Genomic DNA, 25,299 nt, shown 5'->3' with positions numbered 1-25,299 from the left:
AGCGTAGATTTTAACATGTGGCTCAGTGGTAGAGTGCTCGGCTCGTGGCCGCAAGGTCGCGAGTTTGCGCCTCGATCCCGGCAGTTACCCGGTCAGGGCCGGCCTTTAGCCGATAGGACCTATTTCTCCCAATTGGGCCCCGCGCCTAAGGGGGCCTCGCGCTAGAGTAATCAACTCAATTGGAGCAAAGATCTTATAGCGCGCAAGATGGTCCACTCCTGCGAAATACAATGAACTGACGCGTAGTCCGCACCGGAGTGTAACCTCCGTCATTTCAGTAACCCCGACCTGACTTCAGTTATGCCTCTCGCAGCGTTGCGGGGGAACAGTTTAGGTGTTGTTAAATGTTTTAAATGTTTTTTATCACTTCCTTTTTAAACGACACATGCCTTATACTTTTTAAACGGCACATACTGATTAAACGGCAGATGCTGATTAAACCGAAGACAGACACAAAAGGCTGGAGTAAATCAGCGGATCAGGTTGCATCTCTGATGAGGAATACGTGATAATAGGAGGAAATAGGTGATATTTCGGGTCGACTTTTTCAATAGCTGCCATGAGGGGAGAAGCGCCGGCACCAATAGCGAGCGAAAGCGTGGACAGGCGGACAAAAGCAACGTTCATAGAGCGGCGTTGGTAGACATTTCGGGTCGAGAACCTTCTTCAGACTGATAGTCAAGGGAAAGGGAAAAGGGAGATATCGGCATATCTTCCATTCACTTGTCCTTAGTACCGTCCATAGCTCTTGCTCCTCCTTCCCCTGAGTCAGTCAGAAGAGGGGTCTCGACCCGAAATGTCACCTACAAAGATCTTTGGTCACCTATTCCGACCTATGATCGTTGCTTTTGTCCGTTCTGTCCGCGCGTTCGCTCGCTCTTAGTGCCGACATTTCTCCCCCCTCACTCCAGGAAGACGCGGTGAACAATACATGGAGGGCCGGGCCGGGGGTTGCAGCAACGTTTACAAACCACGGCCTCAGCTCACGCCCGGACCCAGGCATCCGTTCCCGCCGCTGGACCTCTCCCTCCCTTCCCACCCTCCCTTCCCTTCCCTTCTTCTCTCCCTTCTCTCCTTCTCTCCTCAGACTCCGCCAAACAAACACACACACACACACAGCATGTCCGGCAGATCCTTCCTCTCTCTTTTCCCTTCTTTCCCCTCCCTTCGCTGAATCCCTTCCTCAGACTGATAGGGCAGTCTGAGGAAGGGTTTCGGCCCGAAGCGTTACCTATTTCCTTCGCTCCATAGATGCTGCTGCACCCGCGGAGTTTCTCCAGCATTTTTGTGAATCCCTAGACCTAGTTCAGTGAGCGTCCACCGAGGGTCACCCGGAGACATGACCGCGGAACCTCTCCGGGCGACCCTCGGTGGACGCTCACTGTACTAGGTCTAGGGATTCCTACTCTCCTGGGCAATATACCCTCCCTTTTTTCCAGGACCGAAAATGTCCGATTTTCGGAGCTTTTCGGTTTCCGGAATTTCGGATAAAAGGTTGTGCACCTGTATTTACAAAGCAATTTCAGACAGATTACCTTTCCAGGCTATTAACACAATTCAAATTGGTCAATTCTGATTAAAAGTAATCAATCTAATGCTAACTTAGTTTTCTCTTTCTATGGAACTACTTTACTTGCTAGGCATTTCCAGCTTTTTTTTAATTTTCAGATTTAACAAGATTTCATTACTACCTCATCATAACATTATTTGGTTTCTCTAGGACACTAGCCCATTTGAAATATACTCCTTTGTATTCTCCAACCTCTCTGCCTTCATCAAAACATAATACATGCATGATTTTAAACTTGCGGTTTTAAATCAATAATGTCTCATCTGTGTTTACCAAGGGGAAGGCCATGGAAACTAAGTAATGGGAGAAATGAAAAGTGAATGATGTCTTGGTACATATCCACAATACAAAAAAAAGAATTGCTGATGGTCTGAAAGCAAATTAATGTGAATAAATCCCTATTGCATCACTACATATACCTTAGGATACTGTGGGAAGCTAGGGAATAAATTACAGGGGCCTGCAGAGATATTTGCATCATCTTTTGCCATGAATCAGATATCATAAGACTTGACGGTGTCTAATGTTGTATCTTTATTTTAAAAGGGTGGAAAGATAAGCTTAGAAGCTACAATCCGGTGAGCCTGACATCAGTGGTGGGGAATTCTAGAGGAGATTCTGGGGGAAGACTATCTACCAGTATTGGAAAGGAAAGGACTGATTAGGAATAGTCAGCAGAGGTGTATGTGTGGAAAATCTCTCAAATCTGAAAAGAGTGGTTTTGAATTAGGTGAGGAAATGGATTGATGAGGGCAGGCAATGGACAATATCTACTTTGGCAAGGCCTATTACAGTTTCCTGCATGGTAGGCTGGTCAGCAAGATCAGATCACATGGGATTCAGAGTGAGCCAGCCAACTAGATTAAAAATTGGATTGGTCAGAGTCTGAGAGGTTGTTTTCAGGTTAGAAGCCATGCTGGTTCCACCGTTGTTTGTCATCTATAGTAACATGTTGGATGACATTGTGGTTAACAAGTACAAGGAACAACAAGGAACAAGGAACAAGAGATGTTGGTTTACAAAAAGAAAATGCTGGAGGAACTCTGCCAGTCAGGCAACACCCCTGGAGGATATAGATAGGTGACGTGTCGGGTCGGGACCCTTCTTCAGACTAATCATACATGGACAGGCAATGTTTCGGGTTGGGATCCTTCTTCAGACTGATCAGTTAATCTGGTTAGTCAATTTTGGTGTAACACCAAAGATGGTCACGTAGATGACTGTGAAGAGGTTTATCTAACATTACAATGGGATCTAGATTAACTGGGGAAGTGGACCTAAAGGGCCTGTCCCAATTGGCTGTCATTCGCGCGCCATTTACGCGACCTGCTAGCGTGTGGGTAGCGTGGGACGGGTGCATGGAGTGGTGTGGAGGAGTGTGGAGTGGCGTGGAGGAGTGTGGACTTCGTCCTGCACGAAATCTTCGCGCGCCACCGGCCTGTCGCATAACTGACGGCCAAAGTGGGACAGGCCCAAGACCCTGGCGCGGCGCAACGTCTCACCCCCAACAGCAGCAGAAGCAGGCAAATGATCGCCGAGCTCAGCCTGGGGCTCACGGCCGTTGCGGATCCGGATCCGCCCCCATGACTACTCCCAGAGCGGGGCCAAGACGATTGGAGAAAGACAATAATGCAGGAGTAACTCAGCAGGACTGGCAGCATCTCTGGAGAGAAGCAATGGGTGATGTTTCGGGTCGAGACCCTTCTTCAGACTGAAGAAGAGTCTCGACCCGAAACATCATCCATTCCTTCTCTCCAGTGATGCTGCTGGTCCCGCTGAGTTACTCCTGCATTTTGTGTCTATCTTCAAATGACGTCACACGCTCCAGACGTCATTTGAACATAAATGCACCGAATGCAGCCAAATGGGACCAGCTCAGTGAGACAACTTGGCTGGCATGGACGAGTTGGGCCTAAAGGCCCTTTCCATGCTGTATGACTCTATTAACTTTAATCAGAATTAGGAAATTAACTTCCAAAGATTGATTCTATTATACACTCCACATATGCTACGTAACCTGCCATATTCAGCAATCATTTTTCATTTAAGCTTTTCAGTACCTAGTTTTATTTTGATTTCCAGTATTTAGGAAGCTCTGGTACATTGGCATGATCAAATATTGACATGTAATCTTGGCATCTTGGTATGTTTTCACATTCAACCACATGACAACATCGTCATCAAAGGATCCATTCTCTAATCATATATCATATACTTATTAAAACTGTATGTGCGTGTGTGTGTGTGTGTGTGTGTGTGCGTGTGTCAGTGGCTGGGGAGGCACTGGCTAGTATCAATGGCCCGGCCCTCCCTGTATTGATCACTGCGTCTACCCGGGGAGAGAGAGGGGTGGTGCCGGGCTGTGTGCGTGAAGCACGGCGACTGGAGGGGCGGGAACATTGCCCTGCAGGGCCCGCCTTAGGAGGTGCGGGTCCATCTCCCCTCTTCCTCCCCCTCTGCCCCCTCCCTCCACCTTCCCCCTCTCCCTCCTCATCCCTCCCCCTCCCCCCTCTCGCTGCCCCCCACCCCTCCACATACCTCCCCCCCCTTTGCCCCCCTCTCCACCCACTTCCCCTCTCTCCCCCTCCTCCCCGATTCCCCGTCCCCACTCCCCTCTCCCCCCTCCTCTCTGCCCTCCACCTTACCTTTCCCCTTTCCCCTCCACCTCCCTCCCCCTCTTCCTCAATCCCCCCTACATCTCCCCCCTCCCCACTCTCACCCCCTCCCCTCTCACCCCCCTCCTGTGTGTGTGTGTGTGTGTGTGTGTGTGTGGTTGGTTAGTGTGTGTGTGTGTGTGTGTGTGTGTGTGTGTGTGTGTGTGTGTGTGTGTGTGTGTGTGGTTAGTGTGTGTGTGTGTGTGTGTGTGGTTGGTTAGTGTGTGTGTGTGTGTGTGTGTGTGTGTGTGTGTGTGTGTGTGTGTGTGTGTGTGTGTGTGTGTGTGTGTGTGTGTGTGTGTATGATGCCACACGCCGCCGCCTCCCCCCACAACCGCGCGTCCCCCTTGGTCTAGTATTCTTTTAAAACTCTTAAACCCGAGCTGTAATTAACAATCATTTGCAATCTGTAATTTCAACTTTGCTATGCAATGCTGGAGATAAAAAGGGTATATACGTAGATACTGTCTAATATTATTATGAGAGAAGCCAATTAACAAACTAATCCAACAATGTATAGTCCTTTAAAAATCAACAAGTAAATCAACAAGTAAATTAGGCCTGAGACCCTATACTGTGGCACTTAAACAGATAGAAACATAATATGGGATTTGCATTCCCTTCATGATGTCTGCACAAAATAGCTCACAGATTGATTTTCATGTATGAACCACTGTGAGCAGAGAGTGCATTTTAGTTTGCCAGTGGCATGTTTAAAAAGACTGCCTTTTTAACCAATCAATTTCTGAACAGGCAAATTGAAGGGCAAATCAATGCATTGTAGCGTGACACACATCTACAAAACAAGTGGGGAAGGAGAGGGAAAGAGGTCAGACACGAACATATCCCAAGTGTAAATAATTTATTTTACCTTTCTTAATAAGATATTTTAACGGCATATTTCATTGGAGTTCAAATTAACTACATTAAGGGAAGATAGTATTTCGGATGTGGAATGTGAAAGATTGCAGGATGATAAAAGCCAGAATTATTACACAAAGCTGACAATCGCAATTCAATGTGAAGCAGCAAATGTTGCCAATAACAGAATGAAAATATCCATAAAAAGGATTTAAATGGAGCAGATTTACCTTGCTGCACAGATGCAAACTACTTAAAAGCACGCTACCAAATAACCAACACCACCGGCAGGACGAGCAATATTCTTGTCATTTTATGTACAGGGAAACAATAGCTATGGAGCCAGTGTTGAATTTGTTCAGACCCATTGGAATAGAAAGACCCATTAGTAAGATTGTCGCAATCTATCAGGAACAAATTGTATAATTGATCGAGAGACAGGTTATTCCTTCACTTTACTGAAGCAGAGGAAGTGAAGACAAACCAAATAAAGTGCAGGTTGTGGGTGTGCAGATGGTAATGTGAGAGCGGATATTTAAAAAAAAAAAGTGATGTCAGAAAAGAGATAATACAATACAATACAATTTATTTGTCATTTGGACCCCTTGAGGTCCAAACGAAATGACGTTTCTGCAGCCATACATTACAAAACAAAAAGACCCGAGACACAACACAATTTACACAAACATCCATCACATCGCTGTGATGGAAGGCAAAAAAACTTATCTCTCCACTGCACTCCCCCCCCCCCCCCCGATGTCAGAGTCAAAGTCAAAGCCCCCGGCTGGCGATGGCGATTGTCCCGCGGCCATTAAAGCCACGCCGGGTGATGCAAGGTCGCACACCGGGTCTTGTTGTTAGAGCCCCCGGCGTGCGCTCGCAAAGTCCCGCGGCCATTCCAAGCCGCGCGGGGTGGTGCTGTAAGGCCCCGCTCCAGGTGCTCTTCAACCCCGCAACTCGGGCGGGAGAAGTCGCCGTTGCGGAAGCCCCGAAAAGCGGTCTCCCAGCAGGGACCCGCGGGCTCCCGGTGCCGCCGTCCGCCAGACCCGCAGTTGCAGCCTCCGAATCTCCGGGGGTCGGGTGGCAGCAGCGCTCCACCACCGCTCCACCCGCTCCGGACTCGGCCAGCTCCGCGACGGTGAGGTGAGTAGTCGGCAGCTCCACAACTGGAGCCCCAGGTCATTCCTGTTGGAGGCCGCTCCATGTTGCAGCCCCAACGACAACGGAGACCCGATAAAGAAAAGGTCGGGTCTCCCGTGCAGGGAAAGATTTTAAAGTTACCCCCTCCCCCCCCCCCCCACACACATACCCCAACAAAAAAATTAAAAAAAACTACATAAAAACGAGACAAAAAAAAAAAAAAAAAAAAAACACAGACGGACTGCAGAGGCCGCTGCTGACAAGAGTCGCACCGCCCACCTTTTCATTAAAGGAGGATAGAATCTCACTGCAATAGAATGGGAATAACAAACAATAGTTTTTCTGCACCGCAGCTCTTTCCTTGTGGCCCTTGCACTGTTTCCGTTTTCACGCATTTGTCATTACTGAATATGCTTCCATCACTGACAGATTGTACATTCCAGAGTGTTGAACGCAGCCCACCACCCTAGTCTCCAGCTGCAGGCACTCAGATTTGTGTACACAGAGTTAAGAACACTCGTTTTCTGCACCTTTGAAGCAGTTACTGAGGTCTTAGCAGTGACAGACTGAGACGTGATGACATAGTGTCATGGTTCTGCAAATGAATATTCTACCAGACTTTGATTGCAAACAAGAATGAACTTTGTTCCTCTCGAAGACAGTGCAGAAAGGCCCAGTCATCATCGTTGGTCTTCCATGAGAAAACATAATGCCTAAAGGCCCAGTCCCACTTACGCGATTTTTTTGGCGACTTGCTGGCACCCTTCACAGTCGCAGCAGGTTGCCGAAAATTTTCAACATGTTGAAAATCCAGCAGCATAATGCCTGTATGGTTGTGTGTAGTCTCCCAATGAGTTGTACCTTTTTCTGGTCGCTGCTGGATTTTCAACATGTTGAAAATTTTCAGCAACCTGCTGCGACTATGATAGGTGCTGGCAAGTCACCGAAAAAAAAACACGTAAGTGGGACAGGCCCTTAAATGTTCTCCCTAAAATATCGCTCCTGGAAATGTCTCAGGCACAAATGAAAACTAAATTGCTTCAGTCCAACTTCAGTAATAATGTTTTTTTTTGGCTCACATAAATATTCATAACAATGGCAATAATTATACTACAGGTGCACAACCTTTTATCCGAAGATCCAAATAACGAAAACCTCCGAATAGCGGCCATTTTTTCGGTCCTTGAAGAAAGGTCCTTGAAAACGTTCACCGAGGGCGGCCCGCAGAGGTGACAGCGGAACCTCCGGTCGGTCCTCGAAGAAAGGGGAACTAAATCCCCTTTCATAAAAGAGAAGGTGAGGGTATATTGCGCGGGAGGGTTAATAATTGACAATATGCTGCTGCCTGCCCGCTGAGTTAAAAAGTTCCCACGGTAGCACGATACACAGTGTTTCGTGAGTCTTGCGTGGGAACTTTTTAACTCAGCGGGGCAGGCAGCAGCAGATTGTCGCTCGCTTCAGTTTCACCCCACCTACACCCCTCTGCTTCCCGGCCATGTGTGTGACCCCTTCCCTCCCCTCTCCAGCTCCCCGCCCATTGCACCGGCGCGGGGGCTTTGCACTGTCTTCACGTCGGTGATTGCAGCAGGACCGTGCCAGTCACCGGAGACGTCAGGACCAACGGGACACCGACCCCCAGGCCCACTGCAAGCACAGAGATCCCAGAGACCCACAGCCAGCAGTAGCGCAGCCCCGTTCCAACTCCAGAGGAAAACTGCAAACTGGCCGGAGACGTTAGGACCACCAGAAGCCGTTCCCCGAGCTGCGCCCCCTCATCGGGACACCGACCCCCAGGCCCACTGCAAGCACGGAGATCCCAGAGACCCACAGCCAGCAGCAGCCCAGCCCCGCTCCAACTACAGAGGAACCTGGGTTGCGGATGACGGGGCGCAGCTCGGGGCGTCGTAGGGGCCCATCGGGGAGCGGGTTCCTGTTGGTCCTGACGTCTCCGGCCACCTGCCATCCTCCGGGAACTGTACCGCCCTTGCAGGAGAGTGGGGTTGTTTGCAGTTGCAGAGGGAGGGGGCAAGGGCGGTACAGTTTCCAGTCTCAGCTCCAGTCCAGGGGGGTGGCCGGAGACGTCAGGACCAACGGGACACCGACCCCCAGGCCCACTGCAAGCACGGAGATCCCAGAGACCCACAGCCAGCAGCAACTCCAGCCCAGCCCCGCTCCAACTCCAGAGGAACACGTAGGGGCAGAAGCTGATGGTGTGCAAGGTACGTCTTGTTCTTGGGGTGGCGGACGAGGGGGCGCAGCTCGGGCTGTGGGCAAACTGCCACTTGTCGCCGTAGCGGCCCATTGGGGAGCGGATTCCTCTGGAGTTGGAGGGGGAGGGGGTTATTGTGCTGTTTGATCGCCCCCTGCTATCCCAGGGACAGGGAGACACAGCGGCTTTTTAGACTGGTGGGCAATCACTTCCAAAGTTCTGCCCACACAGTCAGTACACCTCTCCTACACTGCATTTCATACAAACATTTATTCTGCAAGAAAAAACTACATTGAAGACTCAAACTCGCGACCGAGTTTACTGCCGGGATCAAGACTCAAACTCGCGACCGAGTTTACTGCCGCGATCAAGGCGCAAACTCGCGACCTTGCGGATATGAGCCGAGCACTCTACCACTGAGCCAGCCATTAAAATCTACGCTAAAAAATTTCCATTCCGAAGACCGACAAATTCTGAATTACGAAAAGTGTCTGGTCCCAAGGCTTTCGGATAAAAGGTTGTGCACCTGTACAAGAACCTCAGGAGGAAAACATCTTACTTGGGTAGAGGTGGAGGCATCGTAGGTTTCTCTGGTCGTTTGGGAGGAGTAGTAGACCGGAAAGGAAGACTCTTCATAGGGAGGCTGGGTTTTTTGGGTGGTACCAATGGGGCGGCTGGTTTAGCTGACTTCTGATCATCTGTACAGACACAAAAGATACAAACCGCATCAATCTGATTATTCAGCTCCTTGCCAACTTGTTAGCTGATTGAATGAACATTTAAATATTTTTTTTATTAAATGATTGCTGGAAATTCTCAGCAGGTCAGGCAGTACCTGTTCAGAGAGGAACAGTTAATGCTGCTGGTTGAGATCTTTCATCAGAATTGTGAAATACTAAAACATCAAACATTTAACAAGTTGGAGAAAAGCAGGGAGAGAGGAGAGAATAAAGGGAATGTTTGTAAGAGAATGGAGATAAAGAGTAAATTGACGGTGGTGCCAATTCAGCAGACAGGTCAGCTACAATTAAAGAGCTTTCTCAACCACCCTCAGCTAGGTGTCTGCCATTCACTCTCTCTTGGTCTACACCCTATCGCAAACATTCTGTTTCTTCTCTCCACCCCTCTCCCCCTTCAAAACCGTAACATTATTTTTAACTTCAGTTCTGTTGAAAGTTCATCAACGTGCAACATGAACTCTGCCTCCGGATGTACTGTCTAATCTGCTCTTTTCATCAATGCTAAGGGTGTCAATGTAAATTGTCCAAGAATTTTTCGGAGGGAGGAGGAGAATTTTTCGGAGGGAGGTCTGAAGAAGGGTTTCGGCCCGAAATGTTGCCTATTTCCTTTGCTCCATAGATACTGCCGCACCGGCTGAGTTTCTCCAGCACTTCTGTCTCCTGTCAATATAAATTGTTGTTAGCCCAAACATCCAGTCATTTACAAAATAAATTAGATGATATCCATGATTGTGCAAATGAGCTGCATGCACCAATAAGAATACAAATTAGATTTTGCCACAATAAAAAAGATGGCTTAGAAATAGTTAAATTGAAATAGCAAGAAGTCTATGAACAAGGACAACATTTCCTTCAAGAATGTAATTCCCTTCCTTACCCAAATCATCTCAAAATTGAGGGTTTCCTTAATTTTCAATTTCAATTCAGAAGTATTTGTGACTAAGCTACCTCAACATGTGGGACAGAATATATTCGTACAACAAATTCACAGTGGTGAATTAATGCAACAAAGTTAGACTTAACAGGCAACTTAAGTAAACTAAATACAATTATTGTTTCATTTTGGCCAAAAAATCCAAAATGTGTCAAGAAAATCAATACAATGAAAATGACATAGAAATGCACCGTATACTGGCTTATTTGATTTTATGAAAGATTTTCAGTTTAAGGCATGATTATTTATGCTGCGCAGATACAGCCTGATCAGAGACATTTATTGATATTGCACACTTTATTTGGTTTTCCAGTAGTCACAGTATTTTAAATATAAACAGAAACTGCTGAAAAAATACTTGGCATAATTGTACCACATCTGCAGGAAGAGAAACAGAATTAACATTTCAGCTCAAAGAATCTTCATCAGACCTGAAATTCAACATTGTTTGTCTTCCTGCAGTTGAGAACCGACCTGCTGAGTATTATGTTATTCTGTTTTTATTTTAGTTTTCCTGCATCTGCAAATTTTCAGTTTTCACATTTGTGTTATAGGTCTTGTTAGATGTTGTGATAGTAAGTATATTCTTAATAATGCAATGTATTTAAAAACAAGAAAACAGGAAGGTTCTCAAACATTTTGTGTGATGCTGAAGTATATTGTGAGATTACAATTTAGAGACTCAGTTAATTGGAACACTGAGCAGTACAGTATAGGAAGAGGTGCTTTGGCCGATAATGTCTGTGCCAAACATGATGCAAAATCAAGCTGAGTCTTGCTGCCTGCACATTATTGAAATCCCTCCATTCCCTGCAAGTTGCATGTGTCCATCTAAAAGCTTCTTAAACGCACCACTCCTGGCACCTACAACTGCATAAAACATTTGCCTTGCCCATCTCCTTTAAATTTTGCCATTCTCTCCTTAAAGCTATGTCCTCTCGTATTTGACATTTCCACCAAGTTTTGACTATCTACGCCTCCCATAATTTTATAAATTTCCAGTTTTGTCCTCAGCCACTGACACTCCAGGGAAAACTATCCATATTTCCCCAACTTATTTTTATAGCTAATATCTTCTAATCCAAGCAGCATTCTGATAAACCTCTTCTGCACTCATCTGTCCAAGAATTAAGTAATGACAAATACATTATTTCCAAAGCAACAAATCCGAATCTAAAGTCTTGCATCTACAAGACATTTTTAAACTATAAACTCCACCACTCAAGGAAGAAGAAACTGTTCCACAGGTATTTAAAGACAGAGGCCCAACAGATGTCTTGTTACGCGAGAAAAGCAGAAGTTTACTTATTGCGAATTTTTCAATGCTACCAAAGCCATTTGTGGGTAAAACGCCATCACATTGGTACCTATGAATGTAGATGAGCTTATTAAGGACAAAGAGGCAATCAGCAGCAACTGGAGGGGAATTTGGGTAAACCTCCTCAATCGTATCTCTTCATGAAGTGAGAATCCACTTCTTCATATGACAGCAGTCTTGCAAGAACCCCAGACTAACCATCAAAAAGGCTATGCCAACTACAAAGCTAAGCCTCAGGAGCAGACAATATCTATAATGAAGAGCTTTCTAATCCCACTTCTCACATCTGGGAAGAGTCCATCAGTGACACCGCACAATTGGCAGCCCCGCCAACAGTCTGTCTGCTTTTTCATCTTTTAAATGTTTTTTAGTGCGTTTTAAAAGTCTGTAAATATTCTCCGGTTTGTTTTATGTGGGGGGAGGAGGAGGGGGTCGGGAGAAACGTTTTTAACTTCAGTTTCTTACCTTGCCGGAGATGCGATTGTTTTCTGGGTCGTATCTCCAGTCGCTTTACGGCCTACCACCGATGAAGCTGGAGGCCTCCTCGGACTGACTTTGAGCACCACCGCGGGGCGTGGACTTAACATTGGTGTCGATCCCTTGCCTGGGATCACTCCAACCGCGGGCTGCAGACTTTACATCGAGAGCTCGCAGTCCCAGGAGAAGCTAGTCGGGAGCTCCAATGACGCAGAGGCACAACCAGCCCCGATGCGGGAGAGCTGACATCCCCCGATGTAGGAGGTGATCGCCCCCGATGAGGAGGGCCAAAATGCCGTCGGCTACGGGAGTCAAGATCGTCCCGTCAACGGAGAGCTCAAGGCACCCGACTGCGGGAGACCAAAGAAGGGAAGAGATTTTAACTATTTTCTCACCTTCCATCAGTGAGGAATGTGGAGGAGTCGCTGTGGTGGATGTTTATGCTAAAATGTATTTTGTGTGTTCCGTTTTTGTTGGCAAATGAAATTCCTCGTATGTTGCAAAACATACTTGGCTAATAAAGTATTATTGTGATTGATTGTGATTGTAAAGTATGCTAGGGACCTCCTTTGTCATAATTAAGGAAGGAGACAAATCTGATTGTGGTAACTATGCAGGATTATTTCCTGGCTACCACAGCATATCATTGCAAGTTGATCTTCAACTACCTCTTCACAGTAGCTGGTGTTGTTTTCCAAATTACAGCCAAATTAGGACATTGATGTCGAAATTCACCATTCACTTTCAATATATCAACTCTGCTATTATTCCTCAGATGTTAAATGTTTGAAGATTAAGACTTCAAACCTAACACAAATGTCACAGTTTATAGGGCAGCAGAGTATCTTGTGACATGGATTAGAGTAGACATCTCAAAGCACTACAGAGATACCACCATGGGTGGCACAGTGCGCAGCAGTAGAGCTGCTGCCTCAGTACCAGAGACCTAGTTTTGATCCTAAGGGTGCTGCCTGTGCAGAGTTTGCACACTCTCGCTGTGACCGCATGGGTTTTCTCTGGGTGCTTGGGTTTCCTCCTACATTCCAAAGACATGCAGGTTTGTAGGAATTATGCAAGTTCTGCAAATTGTGCTTCGTCTGTGGATAGAACTAGTGTATCGGTGATTGTTGGTCAGCGCAGATTCGGTGGACCACCAAGTGCTTGTTTCCACGCTGTATCTCTAAACTAAACTCAAGTGAGTGAAAGCAAGTCCTCTTTAATCCCAGGGCACTTCCCAAGAAGGAGCAAAGTCCTCATGCAGTGGCTTTCACAACAGGATGCACACAAGATTGACACTCCTTTCCAACATGCACCCTAATTCACTGCTGATCAGATCTACAGAACATGAAAGCAGAATATAAAAACAAGTTTGTTCTCTTTGATTCTGACGCTTCTAAATTGGCATCTCCAAAAATCAAGTGTCCAGACAGATTGTGTCCACAAGATGAACTTTTTGGCATGTTCCAGGATTTTTAACTATTTGGCCTGAAATAGAATTTGGACTTAATCTGCTATATATAGCTTTGATAAATGTGTCCAATTCAGGATTCTGAGACTTAATTCCTCAAAAGGTTCAGTTAAGAAAGTGCACAAAAAGTCAGGCAGTTTGGTAATTAAATCAGACATGGGAATGGATTATGCGCTTTCTCCTTCAAGACATTGCCCGCTAACAGAGGGTAACATTCATATTATTTTCTACAGCACAGGAGCATTAGGAAATGTTACATTTAATGTAAACATTACTCCATTCTTTATTAATATATGCAAAAGTAAGTCATCTTACGCTCAGACAGGGATACCAGAATAGGGTACGAGGTATCTTAATAGACAGGGCTGAGTAGGGACAGTGCTAGTACTGTGTAGTAAGTACTGTATCGGTGCTGAGAGTACGATTGGAAAAGACACTTCAAAAATCGGCATCGACATCCAGCGCAAAGTGGAGTCGTGTTGTAGCCCAGTATTTAGCAGGTTGGAAGGGGAGACCTAGGGGGTTGAAGGCCTCGCCTGTGTGTGTTGTTTAAGAACTTCGAACAAGTTTGAGGACTTTGCAACAGTACTGGGAACTCAGTGTTGGAGTATAATTGGCTGAAAATACTTCAGAGCAATACTGAGAATTGAATTGGGAGACGCGTCTATTATTGGGATTAGTGGGAACGGTAGTTACAGTGGTTTAAAAGTCTAAATTCTTTGATCCAAATTTTACCAAATTCAGGGCTTCACATTGAAGGGCGCTGGTTATTGTATAGAGATCCTTCATTGATCTATTCCGGGCTTTCATATAGAGGGCACTGGCTACTGTACATTCATAAGTGTATATATTAAATCGTTTGATAACTTGAGTTGAATAATATATTGTTGATATTTATGTTGATTTATAGTGTAAAGTCCGTTTAATATTGCCATTTATTATTGTGTATTGCCGTTAATTTAGAGTATTTGGCGTGTTAGATACTGCTGTTGTAATCGTAGTTTGACTCGTGACTGTATGTTAATATAGTGTGATTAAGGCTACTATTGTAATTGGAGTCTGAATCATGGCTGTGAGATCAAGGTGTGCGCATCCTTTGGTTCCAGGGACAGGTAACCTGTTACTAGAAAAGTAACTTGGAAGAGAAATAAGTACCTATTAGTGGAAGAAGTACCTTGAAGGGAATAGTACCGTCAAGTGAAAAAGTACTTTGAAGGGAAAGTCTCTTGTGCCCATGGGAGGGGTTCCGCTGATTGACACCAGCATGATTTAGGTAATTTAAAATATTGCGATTTATTTCAGAACTGTACAGTTAGCAAATGTTTTATTAGTCGAATGCTTGTGTTTTATATTGTAGTGTGTTTTTGCATGATAGTTATTGGTAGTATAATTTCTTGTTTACGTGCGATTTTGCTTGCGTGTTATGAGTTCACCTGTCTTTGTCTAGATTGAAGTGTTTTGAGTGAAGGAGATCTGCTGCTGAAGTGTGTTTGATTGTTCCGTTGCACCTTAGATTAAAGCACCTTAGACCGTTTGCCGACTTAAGATTGTTTACAGACTTGAAATTGTTTACAGGTTTGAAAGCATGTGTGAATTTTTGTGCATGAGATTGTGTGAAAGAATGTTTGGGGTACCCGGGTTGAAAGGAGAGATCAATTCTATTGAAAGGAGAGACTGATTGTGTGAGAGACTTGCTGGTGTGTTGAAGAACTTTTGGCCATTGTTTGGGAGCAAACTTGTTAAGTTTCAGGAAGTTGCGAGTGGAGTGTGAATCGTATGAGATACTGTGTCCATTGTTGGTAACAAATTGAACAAGATACGATGGAAGATCGAGAAGGCCCGCTAAAATTAGTATGCAGCGAGTTCCCGCAGAAAGCGGAAAGATTGAAGTACTTTTCAGGAGCGTTGAATAAGAAATTAGGAGCTGATTTGTGGCCGAAGGAGGGGTTGGAACATTGAAGGGAGTGAGATACATAGAGAAGATTATTTGGCAATGTAATAACAGTGATGTAGCGAAGGAACTGATTGGATTATGGAGAAGATATTATGAAGAAGTAAAAGCACGTAAAGAGGCTGCGTTAATGGCGAATTGGCAGGAGGCAGCTTTGAAGCTTGGAATAGAGTTAAAAGATGATGAAGTGACAGACCTCCAGATACCTTGAGGAAGGAATGTTGATGTATTAAAGAACATAAGGTACGGGAGAAAAAGAAAACTCCTGAAGGGAAACCGGCATTTGTAGAGTTAGAGTTCAGGGACACGTTGGTTGGCTTTGGTTTTGAAGGGGGAGACGATGAATATTTAGAAGATTGGGAGAGCGTTAGAATTAGGAGATGTTTGCAGCCTCCACCTTATTCCTCTTGCACTCCTTATATTCCACCTTCAAAATCCAGCACCTTGTACATCTTGTGTGCATCACAGACCTCCTGAGCCTGCAGCACCACCCACACCTCCTGCTGATCATAATTAAACCTGCTTGCCAAACAGCAGCAACACCAGTACAGAGTTCTTTGACTCCAACCGCTCCACTACTGGCAGGTAGTCCAGTAGCGCACCGTACCAGGAGTAAAACAAAGAAAATAGCTCACGTGTTTCAGCACCTGGGTGTCCTGCATGGACAGTGTCAAAATACCGGTGATGCAGCGAAACAGGAACCACAGCCTTGTGTCCTTTTAAAACAATCCCTTCTTGTAGCACTAATTCGTCCCAAACAGGGAAGAAAGGTCGTACTGGCAAAGGAATGTTGTAGTGCTTGTCTGGCCAGCCGGGCTTAATGACAGAAGTCAGGGACCGTAGGGTCTTGTCGGTGGCAGTGTGGGCAACCAGGTCCTCCATCCTAGATGAAGGGATGAAGGATATGGACATCATGACAAAGTCATCATCCTGTGAGGGTAGATCCTCGCAGGTCTTCCGAGGTGCAAGTGAAAGAGTGTCTGCAAGGTGCATATCCTTTCCATGTCTGTAGATGAGGATGATGTCATATTTTTGAAGTTGTAGTAATATCCGTTGTAGGGGCGCTGGAGAGTTCAGAATAGGTTTGCTGAAAATGCTGATAAGAGGTTGGTGGTCGGTTTCAATTGTAATAGTGCGACCAAAGATGCAATCGTTGTACTTTTTGCAGGCTAAAACAACTGCTAACAACTCCTTTTCGATTTGGACATATCGTTGTTCTGTGTCAGACATGGTGTGCGAGGCATAGGCGACAGGCTTATTGCCATGGCCATCATTCTGAAGACATGAAGCGTCCAGCCATGTTGTGAGGCGTCACATGTAAGTGTAACAGGCAGTCTATGATCAAAGCACGCTCGAGTAGGGGTGGCCGACATCTGCCGTGTGAGATGGCACAATGGGGTTGATATGTCGCTGAAATCTGGAATGAATTTGCTCAAATAGCTTGCCATGCCAAGGAACCTCTGCAAGCTGGGCACATCCGTGGGTGCTGGAAGTTCATTAATAGCACTGGTTTTCACTGGCTCAGTTTTCAGGCCGTCCTTGGTAAATATATGGCCTAGGTATTTTACCTCTTTCATGGCGGTGAAATCACCAGCTCTGTCCCCGAAGAAAAAGAATGGAGATGGCCTCTATCGTATACGTGCCGGTCGTGTTTGCAGGCCGGTCGTGTTTGCAGGCCGGTCGTGTTTGCAGGCCGGTCGTGAAGTATCCAGACTATGTTTGACTTTACACACGTCTGTCATCGGTTGTGATATTTGCTTTGCTTAGTTATACATAACTTGCTTTGCTTAGTATACATTGTTATTGATTCTTTAAGAGGGGGGATGTAGATTAGTGGCTCATGCTATGAGTCATGCATTTGTAGTTACGCCCACTAGCTTATTAGCGTCGCGGTCTGCTGCATTCCGTTAGTCTTAAAGTGAACTCTCAAGTGAGAACTTGTGTTGCTTATTCCTAATAAAACTGTATATAACCTGACATGGTGTGAGGCCCTTATTATTACAAGGACGACAAATCAACACACCAGCTGTTGGTGTTCACTTTGTCCTCACCACCGTCTTCTCTTCCTTTTCCCCTACTGTCATCAACATCTTCTAAGGTGGAGCATGTCTGTGACTCCGGAGGGGAAGGAGAAAGAGAAGGAGAGGGCTGTAGAGGAGAAAGCGGTAGAGTGACAGGAGAAGGAGGAGGTGGAAGGACAAGAAGAGGCCAAATGGACAAAGCGATGTCCATCAGAGGAGAAGTGGCAGCTGGTGAGAGGGGAGGGAGCCCTACAGTGACCAAGTGCTGACCAGGCCTAAATAAATGCTGCCTGCAGAAGATACAGCGCAGGCTGCAACAACAGTCTCATCTACTGGACCATGCGGTGTGTGAAGAAGTGCACGCTGGTACACCTCGCGAGCCAGGGGTGGGTCAGCAGGTCCATCCGATATAACCAGAATTTGCTATAAAGAGGTCCATTAAAACAAGGGTTTACTGGATATCAAAAAGGAAGGTATAAATAGAAAGACAAAAAATGCCATATGAGTGCTAATTGCAAGGAGGAACTAGATAAATGCTTGTTGATACCAGGAATGGGAGATAGGAAAGTTAAGGAAATGCGATATTTTGTAGAGCTCGGGATTCAACAGCCAATATTGAAGGTTTGCATTTCTGAATATTTCAATGTCATCCAATGACTCTCAATGAAAGCATAAAAATATAAAATTAACACAACAGCTCAAGTGAGAGGTGCAAACCTTAAAACTTTCGAAAGTAAAGGTTTAATAATGCATGAGAGATACAAACCTAATGTGTTAAGATAAACATTTAACGGTTCACTGCCTGCAAAACGAAAAGTGGTATTGACTATGTAATGCTTCTTCACTCAGCTGAAAATATAACACAATAAATTTTTGCTTTGATGAAGCGGAAGAACATTTTTTTTTCCTTCGCAGTTCTATGGAGAACCATGTAAAGCAGCAACGATGCACTGAGTAATTAGACATCAGCAAATTGCGCACCATCAAACAGAAAAAAAGCACACATTTTAAAGCAGAAGAAATAAAGCACCATTGGGAAAAGCTATTTCAAATGTTATTTTACAGAACGGCATTAAAAAAAATCATTAGGGGGTATGGTAATTAATGATGTGAATAGAATGTTGCAAAGGAGACTGGATTGGTGAAGTGCTTGGATATGATATTGCTATGCAGGAATCAAGTGTTTAGACGTAATAATTCTTTTAAAGTAAAAAACAAGGCGTGTGGTTTTTCCTCGTGTTTGGTCAGAAATAAATTAGTCCTTGGCTGCTAATGCCAAAGATTGAAAGAACAAACGCTACATTTGCATTTCAATTCTAGACAATAGAAACAAACATCAAATAAGAATACAACCCGGGTTAATAATCTTGGAAAAATATCTGATGCTGGCAACCAAAAACAGATTTCTTCACCCAAGATTTAAGGAAAAGAGAATTAAGAATTCAAATACTTCAAATTGATTAACAAGATAAGCTTTAGAGATAGATGCCCAGCAGATCCATTAGCAGGTCAACAGTTTTTGCATACAATTCCATTGATCTCTGAAAGCCTTTGCTGATGAAAGATCAATAACCTGAAATATTAACTGTTTTCTCCCTCTACAGGGTTTTAATCTAACTTTACCTGCAGTACGGTTGTTCGCAAATGCCTGAGAATTTAGATATAGAGTTCAAAAGGAGGACATTGTAGTTAGTGTCAGCAAGTTGTCATGGTCATAGTCACGGATCAGACCAAGACAGAAGTCATAGACCAGTCACTCCCTTAATCTTGTCTATCCTTCATAAGATCGTGCTGACCCACTTTTACTCTCAACATCACTTTCTCATGATTTTTCCGCATTAGTTCAAATACCAGCCAATCTTTGCTGTGCCTATATGCAATGATTATACCTCCATCACTCTCTCGGTTACAGAATACCCAAGAGTAACCACCCTCAGAGAAGAAAAATTATCTTTATGGATCCAGTGGCAGCGGGAGGTGCTGATTCCTAGATCCAGGAGTTTGGAGATGAGTTTGCATGGGATTCTGGTGTTGAAGGCAGAACTATAATCAATAAATAGGAGTTTAATGCAGGAGTCCTTGTTCTCTGCAGGAGTCCTTGTTGTCTGGATGATCCAGAGGCGTGTTTCTGTCCAGGGAGATGGTGTCTGCTGTGGACCTATTCCAGTGGTAAGCAAACTGCAGTGGGTCAAGGCTGGCTGGGAGGCTGGAGTTAGCATGCGCCATCAGCAGTCTATCAAAGCACTTCATGATGGTGGATGTCAGAGCCACTGGACAGTAGTCATTAAGATACGTTACCTTCCTTTTCTTTAGCACTGAGATTATAATGCTTGTCTTAAAGTAGGTGGGAACTTCAGAATGCAGTAGTGAGAGGGTAAAGGCATCCAAATGCCTCTGCCAGCTGATCCACACAGGACCCGAGGATGCGGCCAAACATTTCATATGCGGCAGTTGTTTTATCTTCTACTAGACTAAGTGGGACCCGTTGGGTCCCTGTCACACAGGAGGCTTGGTCCCCCAACACAATATTCCACCATTCACCCATAATCCTAACTGCACAGGCACAGCTCAATTCCTCTCATCCCTAGCACTCTCTCCCCCTCCTCTTCATCCTCCCTCTTCTTTCCCCTCTCCTCCCCTCCCCCAATCCCTCCCTCACCTATCTCTTAAAGAGGATAGTAAAAGCTTCTTTAGGTATGTGAAGAGGAAAAAATTAGTTAAGACCCAAGTTGGACCCTTGAAGACTGAAATGGGTGAATTTATTATGGGGAACAAGGAAATGGCAGACGAGTTGAACAGGTACTGCGGATCCGTATTCACTAAGGAAGGCACAAACAATCTTCCTGATGTACTAGTGGCCAGAGGACCTGGGGTAATGGAGGAACTGAAGGAAATCCACATTAGGCAGGAAATGGTGTTGGGTAGACTGATGGGACTGAAGGCTAGTAAAAGGAAGTGGCTCTAGAAATCGTGGACACATTGTTGATCATTTCCCAATGTTCTATAGATTAAGGATCTGTTCCTGTGGATTGGAGGGTATCTAATGTTATCCCACTTTTTAAGAAAGGCGGGAGAGAGAAAACAGAGAATTATAGACCAGTTAACCTGACATCGGTGGTGGGGAAGATGCTGGAGTCAATCATAAAAGATGAAATAGCGGCACATTTGGATAGCAGTAACAGGATTGGTCCGAGTCAGCATTCATCGGTCCTCCTGCAGTTGTACAGGGCCCTAGTGAGCCCACACCTGGAGTATTGTGTTCAGTTTTGGTCTCCAAATTTGAGGAAGGACATTCTTGCTATTGAGGGAGTGCAGCGTAGGTACACAAGGTTAATTCGCGGGGTGGCGGGACTGTCATATGCTGAGAGAATGAAGCGGCTGGGCTTGCACACTCTGGAGTTTAGAAGGATAAGAGGGGATCTTCTTGAAACATATAAGATTATTAAGGGTTTGGACACGCTAGAGGCAGGAAACATGAACCAGAACTAGGAGTCCAGAACCAGGGGCCACAGTTTAAGAATAAGGGGTAAGCCATTTAGAACGGAGATGAGGAAACACTTTTTCACAAAGAGAGTTGCGAGTCTGTGGAATTCTCTGCCTCAGGGTGGAGGCCGGTTCTCTGGATACTTTCAAGAGAGAGTTAGATAGAGCTCTTAAAGATAGTGGAGTCAGGGGATATGGGGAGAAGGCAGGAACGGGGCACTGATTGTGGATGATCAGCCATGCTCACATTGAATGGCGGTGCTGGCTCGAAGGGCCGAATGGCCTACTCCTGCACCTATTGTCTATTGTCTCCCCCCTGGATTATGGAGCAGACTGAAAGAATAGAATAGTCTGCTTACATTTCTTATTTACTAAGCACCTAATGTTTTGGGTCATGAACTATCATCTATAATTTATTACCATTTAATTTGTCTTGGGATTTGCTTGAAAAAAAGATGTAGACTTTAAGCACTTTACAGCCATGCTGTTAAAAGCAGTTTTTTTTTAACATAACATACAGTAATTGTACAATAAAAACTCTGACCCAATTCTTGATCAAAGCCCCTCAAGAAAGATTGTGCTGCACTGCCAAAACCACTTCCTGAGCAGATTTGAGGCAGGATGCATAATCATGAAAGCAACATTACTTTATTGCTTGCTTGAGGATCATGAGCATTCTGATATTGTAAGGTCTTCAATCTCGTAATTATATTAAAAAAATTAGTTTACTTTATTATTGTCAAGTGTACTGAGGTACAGTGAGAAGCTTTTTGTTGCGAGTGTCGCAATCAGTGAAAAGACTATACATGAGATTGACCCATTACCATGTGTGAATGCAGTTCATGCATAAAACCTTATTCCTCCCGGATGCTTGCAGCACATTAGCAGTTGCTTAAGTCTGCACTTTCCAGCAAAGATCTTACAGCGGAGCAAGATGGGTTACTCTCACGCAAACTTGTAGTACGCTCATGGGCGGATTCATGGGTGATTATATGACCCATTTTAGCAACCAGCCCCTGCTATCTTGTTCCGCCATCTTGCTTCCGGTCAAAGATCGGATCTTTGTTTCCGCAGCGGGGAGAGGGAGTGTGGGGCCCAGGGAGAGGGAGTGTACGGCCCGGGGAGAGGGAGTGCGCGGCCCGGGGCAGCGGGAGAGGGAGTGCGCGGCCCGGGGCAGCGGGAGAGGGAGTGCGCGGCCCGGGGCAGCGGGAGAGGGAGTGTGGGGCCCGGGGATAAGGCCTAGTGTGTGTGAAGTTGCGGGGAGGCTTACAATGTTTCTTATTTAATGTCCCTTGTCTAGTCTGAAATAAAGTTCATCATTGGATCAGAAGAAATATAATTGTGTGTGTTATATGATTATATACATTTATATCATATTCATGTATGTGTATTTATAAACATTTTATTCTTTAACAAGAATTAACAGAATTATGAACTAACAGAATTATGAATCTAACCCTATATCACACACAAAATCTTCCCCCGCAATGTCAATTACCCTGCGAGTCGGGTCGGTTCCGGTTACTACAAAATCAACTCAAACACTGCTTGTGAGCCATTTAAAAAGAAATGGTTTAAAATATATTAAAAAAGACAATTACCAGAGTCAAATGTTATTCTTGACAAGAAGTATGAACTGACAGAATGATGAATCTAACCCTATATCACACATACAAACTGTTCATTGATTACACTGCGAGTCGGGTCGGGTCGGGTCAGGTAGGCTCCGGTTACTAAAATGGGCGGGGAAAAATGCCCAGGATCCCCTCCGTAGCGTACTACACGTCAGCCCATTGTATTTAGCAGGAGTAGCCTATCTTGCTCCGCTATAAGATCTTTGCTTTCCAGTGGCTAACATTCGTCAGTCATCAATGGAATATTTCTGCGTAGGACATTTCATTTATTTGGAGGAGCGATCTTGGAGGAACGGCTGCTAACCAGCAACCGTCCGTTAAACTCGCTTTTTAAAATGTTTTTTAGTTAGTCCTGTCTCGTCCGCATGGAGAAATTGACTTTTTAATGTGGGGGGTAGGGGGCAATTTTATTTCTAGGTCCCTACCTGGTCGGTGAGGCAGCTTTTTCTCCGGGCTGCCCATCGACCCGTCCTCGTGGCCCACCAGTGGGCTTGGAGCGCCGTTTCCTGGCGGGGACCACCCAGCACCTCGGCCTTGGTGGCGGCACAGCGCTGGAGCGCTATCGTGGAGCGGAGCGGGCGATGCCTTGCCTGGGTCGCCGCGCTGGAGCGACGCGCTGGAGCTCCGGTGAGCTGGACCGCCGTGTTCAACACCTCCGGGCTGCGGGTCTGCGGAGCGGTGCGGGCGGCGCCGATTTCAACATCGGGAGCCTGGGAGCTCCAAACCGGCACGGCCTTGTCGGCTCCGGAAGCCGCGGTCTACAGCTTGGAAGCGGCCGTTCCAGGTGGCCCAGCCGCTGAGAGGACTCTCCCGACGCCGGGGCAAGACCACCCGGTGAGAACGGCCAGGAACATCGGGCCTCCGTAGAGGCAACTGCGGTGGCAGGCCTGACTTTGGGTGAACTTGGGGTTGGGGACTTGACATTGTGCCTTCCCTCACAGTGGTAACCATTGTGGGGGGATGATTTTCTGTCTCTATGTAATCCTGTTAGTCTTTGTCCACGATGGCTGCCGTGAAGGGAGAGTGGACGCTGGCGCGCTTTGGCTGCCGCTGCTCTCTCTTCACATTGTGTTTTTGATTTCTGTTTTTAGTTTGTGTCTCTGTGATGTCTTTATTATTTATTTTACTCTGATTATATGTTTATATTCCTGTTAATCTATGTAAGGTGTCCTTGAGATGTCTGAAAGGCGCCCAACAAATAAAATGTATTATTATTATTATTATTATTATTTGTTTGGGGAAAAAGTATCAATGATCAATTATCTTTTGAAATTGTAAGGAGTTGTAAGGTGTTGCCCAATTTGTCTGAGTAACCTAATCCAGTACAACAGCAACCTTTACAACAAAGATAAATAGTTTCAAGCATTGGAAAGAGATGTTGAACAAGTTGATCCATCCAAGGCAGAACATGATAATGTGAAGAAAATAAAGATAGAGATAAAGATTCAGAAGGTAAATAAAAGCCAAAGGAATAAAATCTGCAGATGCTCGAGATCTGAAATAAAAACAAGAAATACTGGAAATCCATGGATCTTGGATCTGAACCATTAAACATTTCCCATAGATGTTGCCTGACTTGAGTGATTTTAGTATTTTTTGTTATATTTATTATATATTTAAAGGAGTGTTGAGAAATGATCTCTGGAACAAATTAGTTTGTCTGTAATTGTTTTGCTGGATCTTTTGTTGTTGTTGTTCTGATTGTTTTGCTTCAATGTAAATCACTTTTTAATCTAGACACACCCCCAATTCCTTCAGAGCGACCAAGGTAGATTTCCTGAAGCTTAAACAAACACTGAAAAATGGCAAACAAAATTGACTACCATTATTTTAACTTTACATGGGATATACCATCACTCATAATCCTGGTGAAAACTGAATCAAGGTTGTCAGGTGTGGTTCACTAGTTAGCCTTGTTTTATGGGGTTGGGGGAGTTGGCGGGAGATGATTGTGCAGTCAACCCCTATTTCAAATGGCATAATACTAATAGCAAATGCAAATAGCGTAAATAGGGTTTGATAGCATAACTATCAATGCCAACGGCACAAAGCAAAAAGGAAAAGTGAACGCTACACTGTAACGGTGTCAATTTTAAGATGAAGTGTTCAATTCGATTCCTCTGAGAATATTTATATATGGAAAAGATTGGTAGTATTCTGAAGATGAGCACAGCAATTATCCACAGTGCCCTTGCCAATATTTAATTCTTAACTAATATTATATTACAAAAAAAAAAAATCAGAAATCAAATTGCAGGAGGAACTCAAGCAGCATTTGTGGAAGGAAAGGACAGATGATGTTTCAATATCAGCACCTTTCTTCAGACAGAAATGATCTTTTCATTATCATATTACTGTGGGTGATTTGTGAATAAACTCTCTCTTTTTCAAGTTTTCTGTTTCACAACCATGAAAGTATTTCAGTTCACTAAAAGCGAACAGCATCTCATATTTCATAGAAACATAGAAAAATATGTGCAGGAGTAGGCCATTCGGCCCTTCGTGCCAGCACCGCCATTCAATATGATTATGGCTGATCATCTAAAATCAGTACCCCGTTCCTGCTTTTTCCCCATATTCCTTTCACCCTAAGAGCTAAATCTCACGATAATATTTCGCTTGGGCAGCTTACACCCCCTCGGTGTGAATATTGACTTCTCTAACTTCAAGTAACCGTCGCTTTCCCTTTCTCTCCACCCTTCCCCTTCTTAGTTCTCCGACCAGTCTAACGATCCCCAATTAAATTTTATCTCTGTATGCTTCATTGTCATCTTCTCCCATCTATTGACCTCATCCTCTTTGACGTCTCATTTTCATATCTTACAATTCCTTATCCCTG

The 25,299-nt window shown here is 44.9% G+C and overlaps 1 protein-coding gene across 6 annotated transcripts in view; it reads right to left on the bottom strand.

The window, feature by feature from the left end:
* LOC116973334 (CD2 associated protein) overlaps window positions 1-25,299 on the bottom strand; it is a 155,602-nt gene that overhangs the window by 9,454 nt on the left and 120,849 nt on the right. For all 6 annotated transcript variants that reach the window (XM_033021294.1, XM_033021295.1, XM_033021299.1 and 3 more), the window contains one exon: window positions 8,994-9,132. In XM_033021294.1, the coding sequence (XP_032877185.1) occupies window positions 8,994-9,132 (139 nt within the window). The remainder of the gene's footprint in view (window positions 1-8,993; window positions 9,133-25,299) is intronic.

This window comes from Amblyraja radiata, chromosome 5 (assembly GCF_010909765.2).
Source record: "Amblyraja radiata isolate CabotCenter1 chromosome 5, sAmbRad1.1.pri, whole genome shotgun sequence".
Classification (NCBI taxonomy): Eukaryota; Metazoa; Chordata; class Chondrichthyes; order Rajiformes; family Rajidae; genus Amblyraja; species Amblyraja radiata.
The sequence above is the reverse complement of the archived record's forward strand: the minus strand, read 5'-3'. Positions and strand labels throughout refer to the sequence as shown.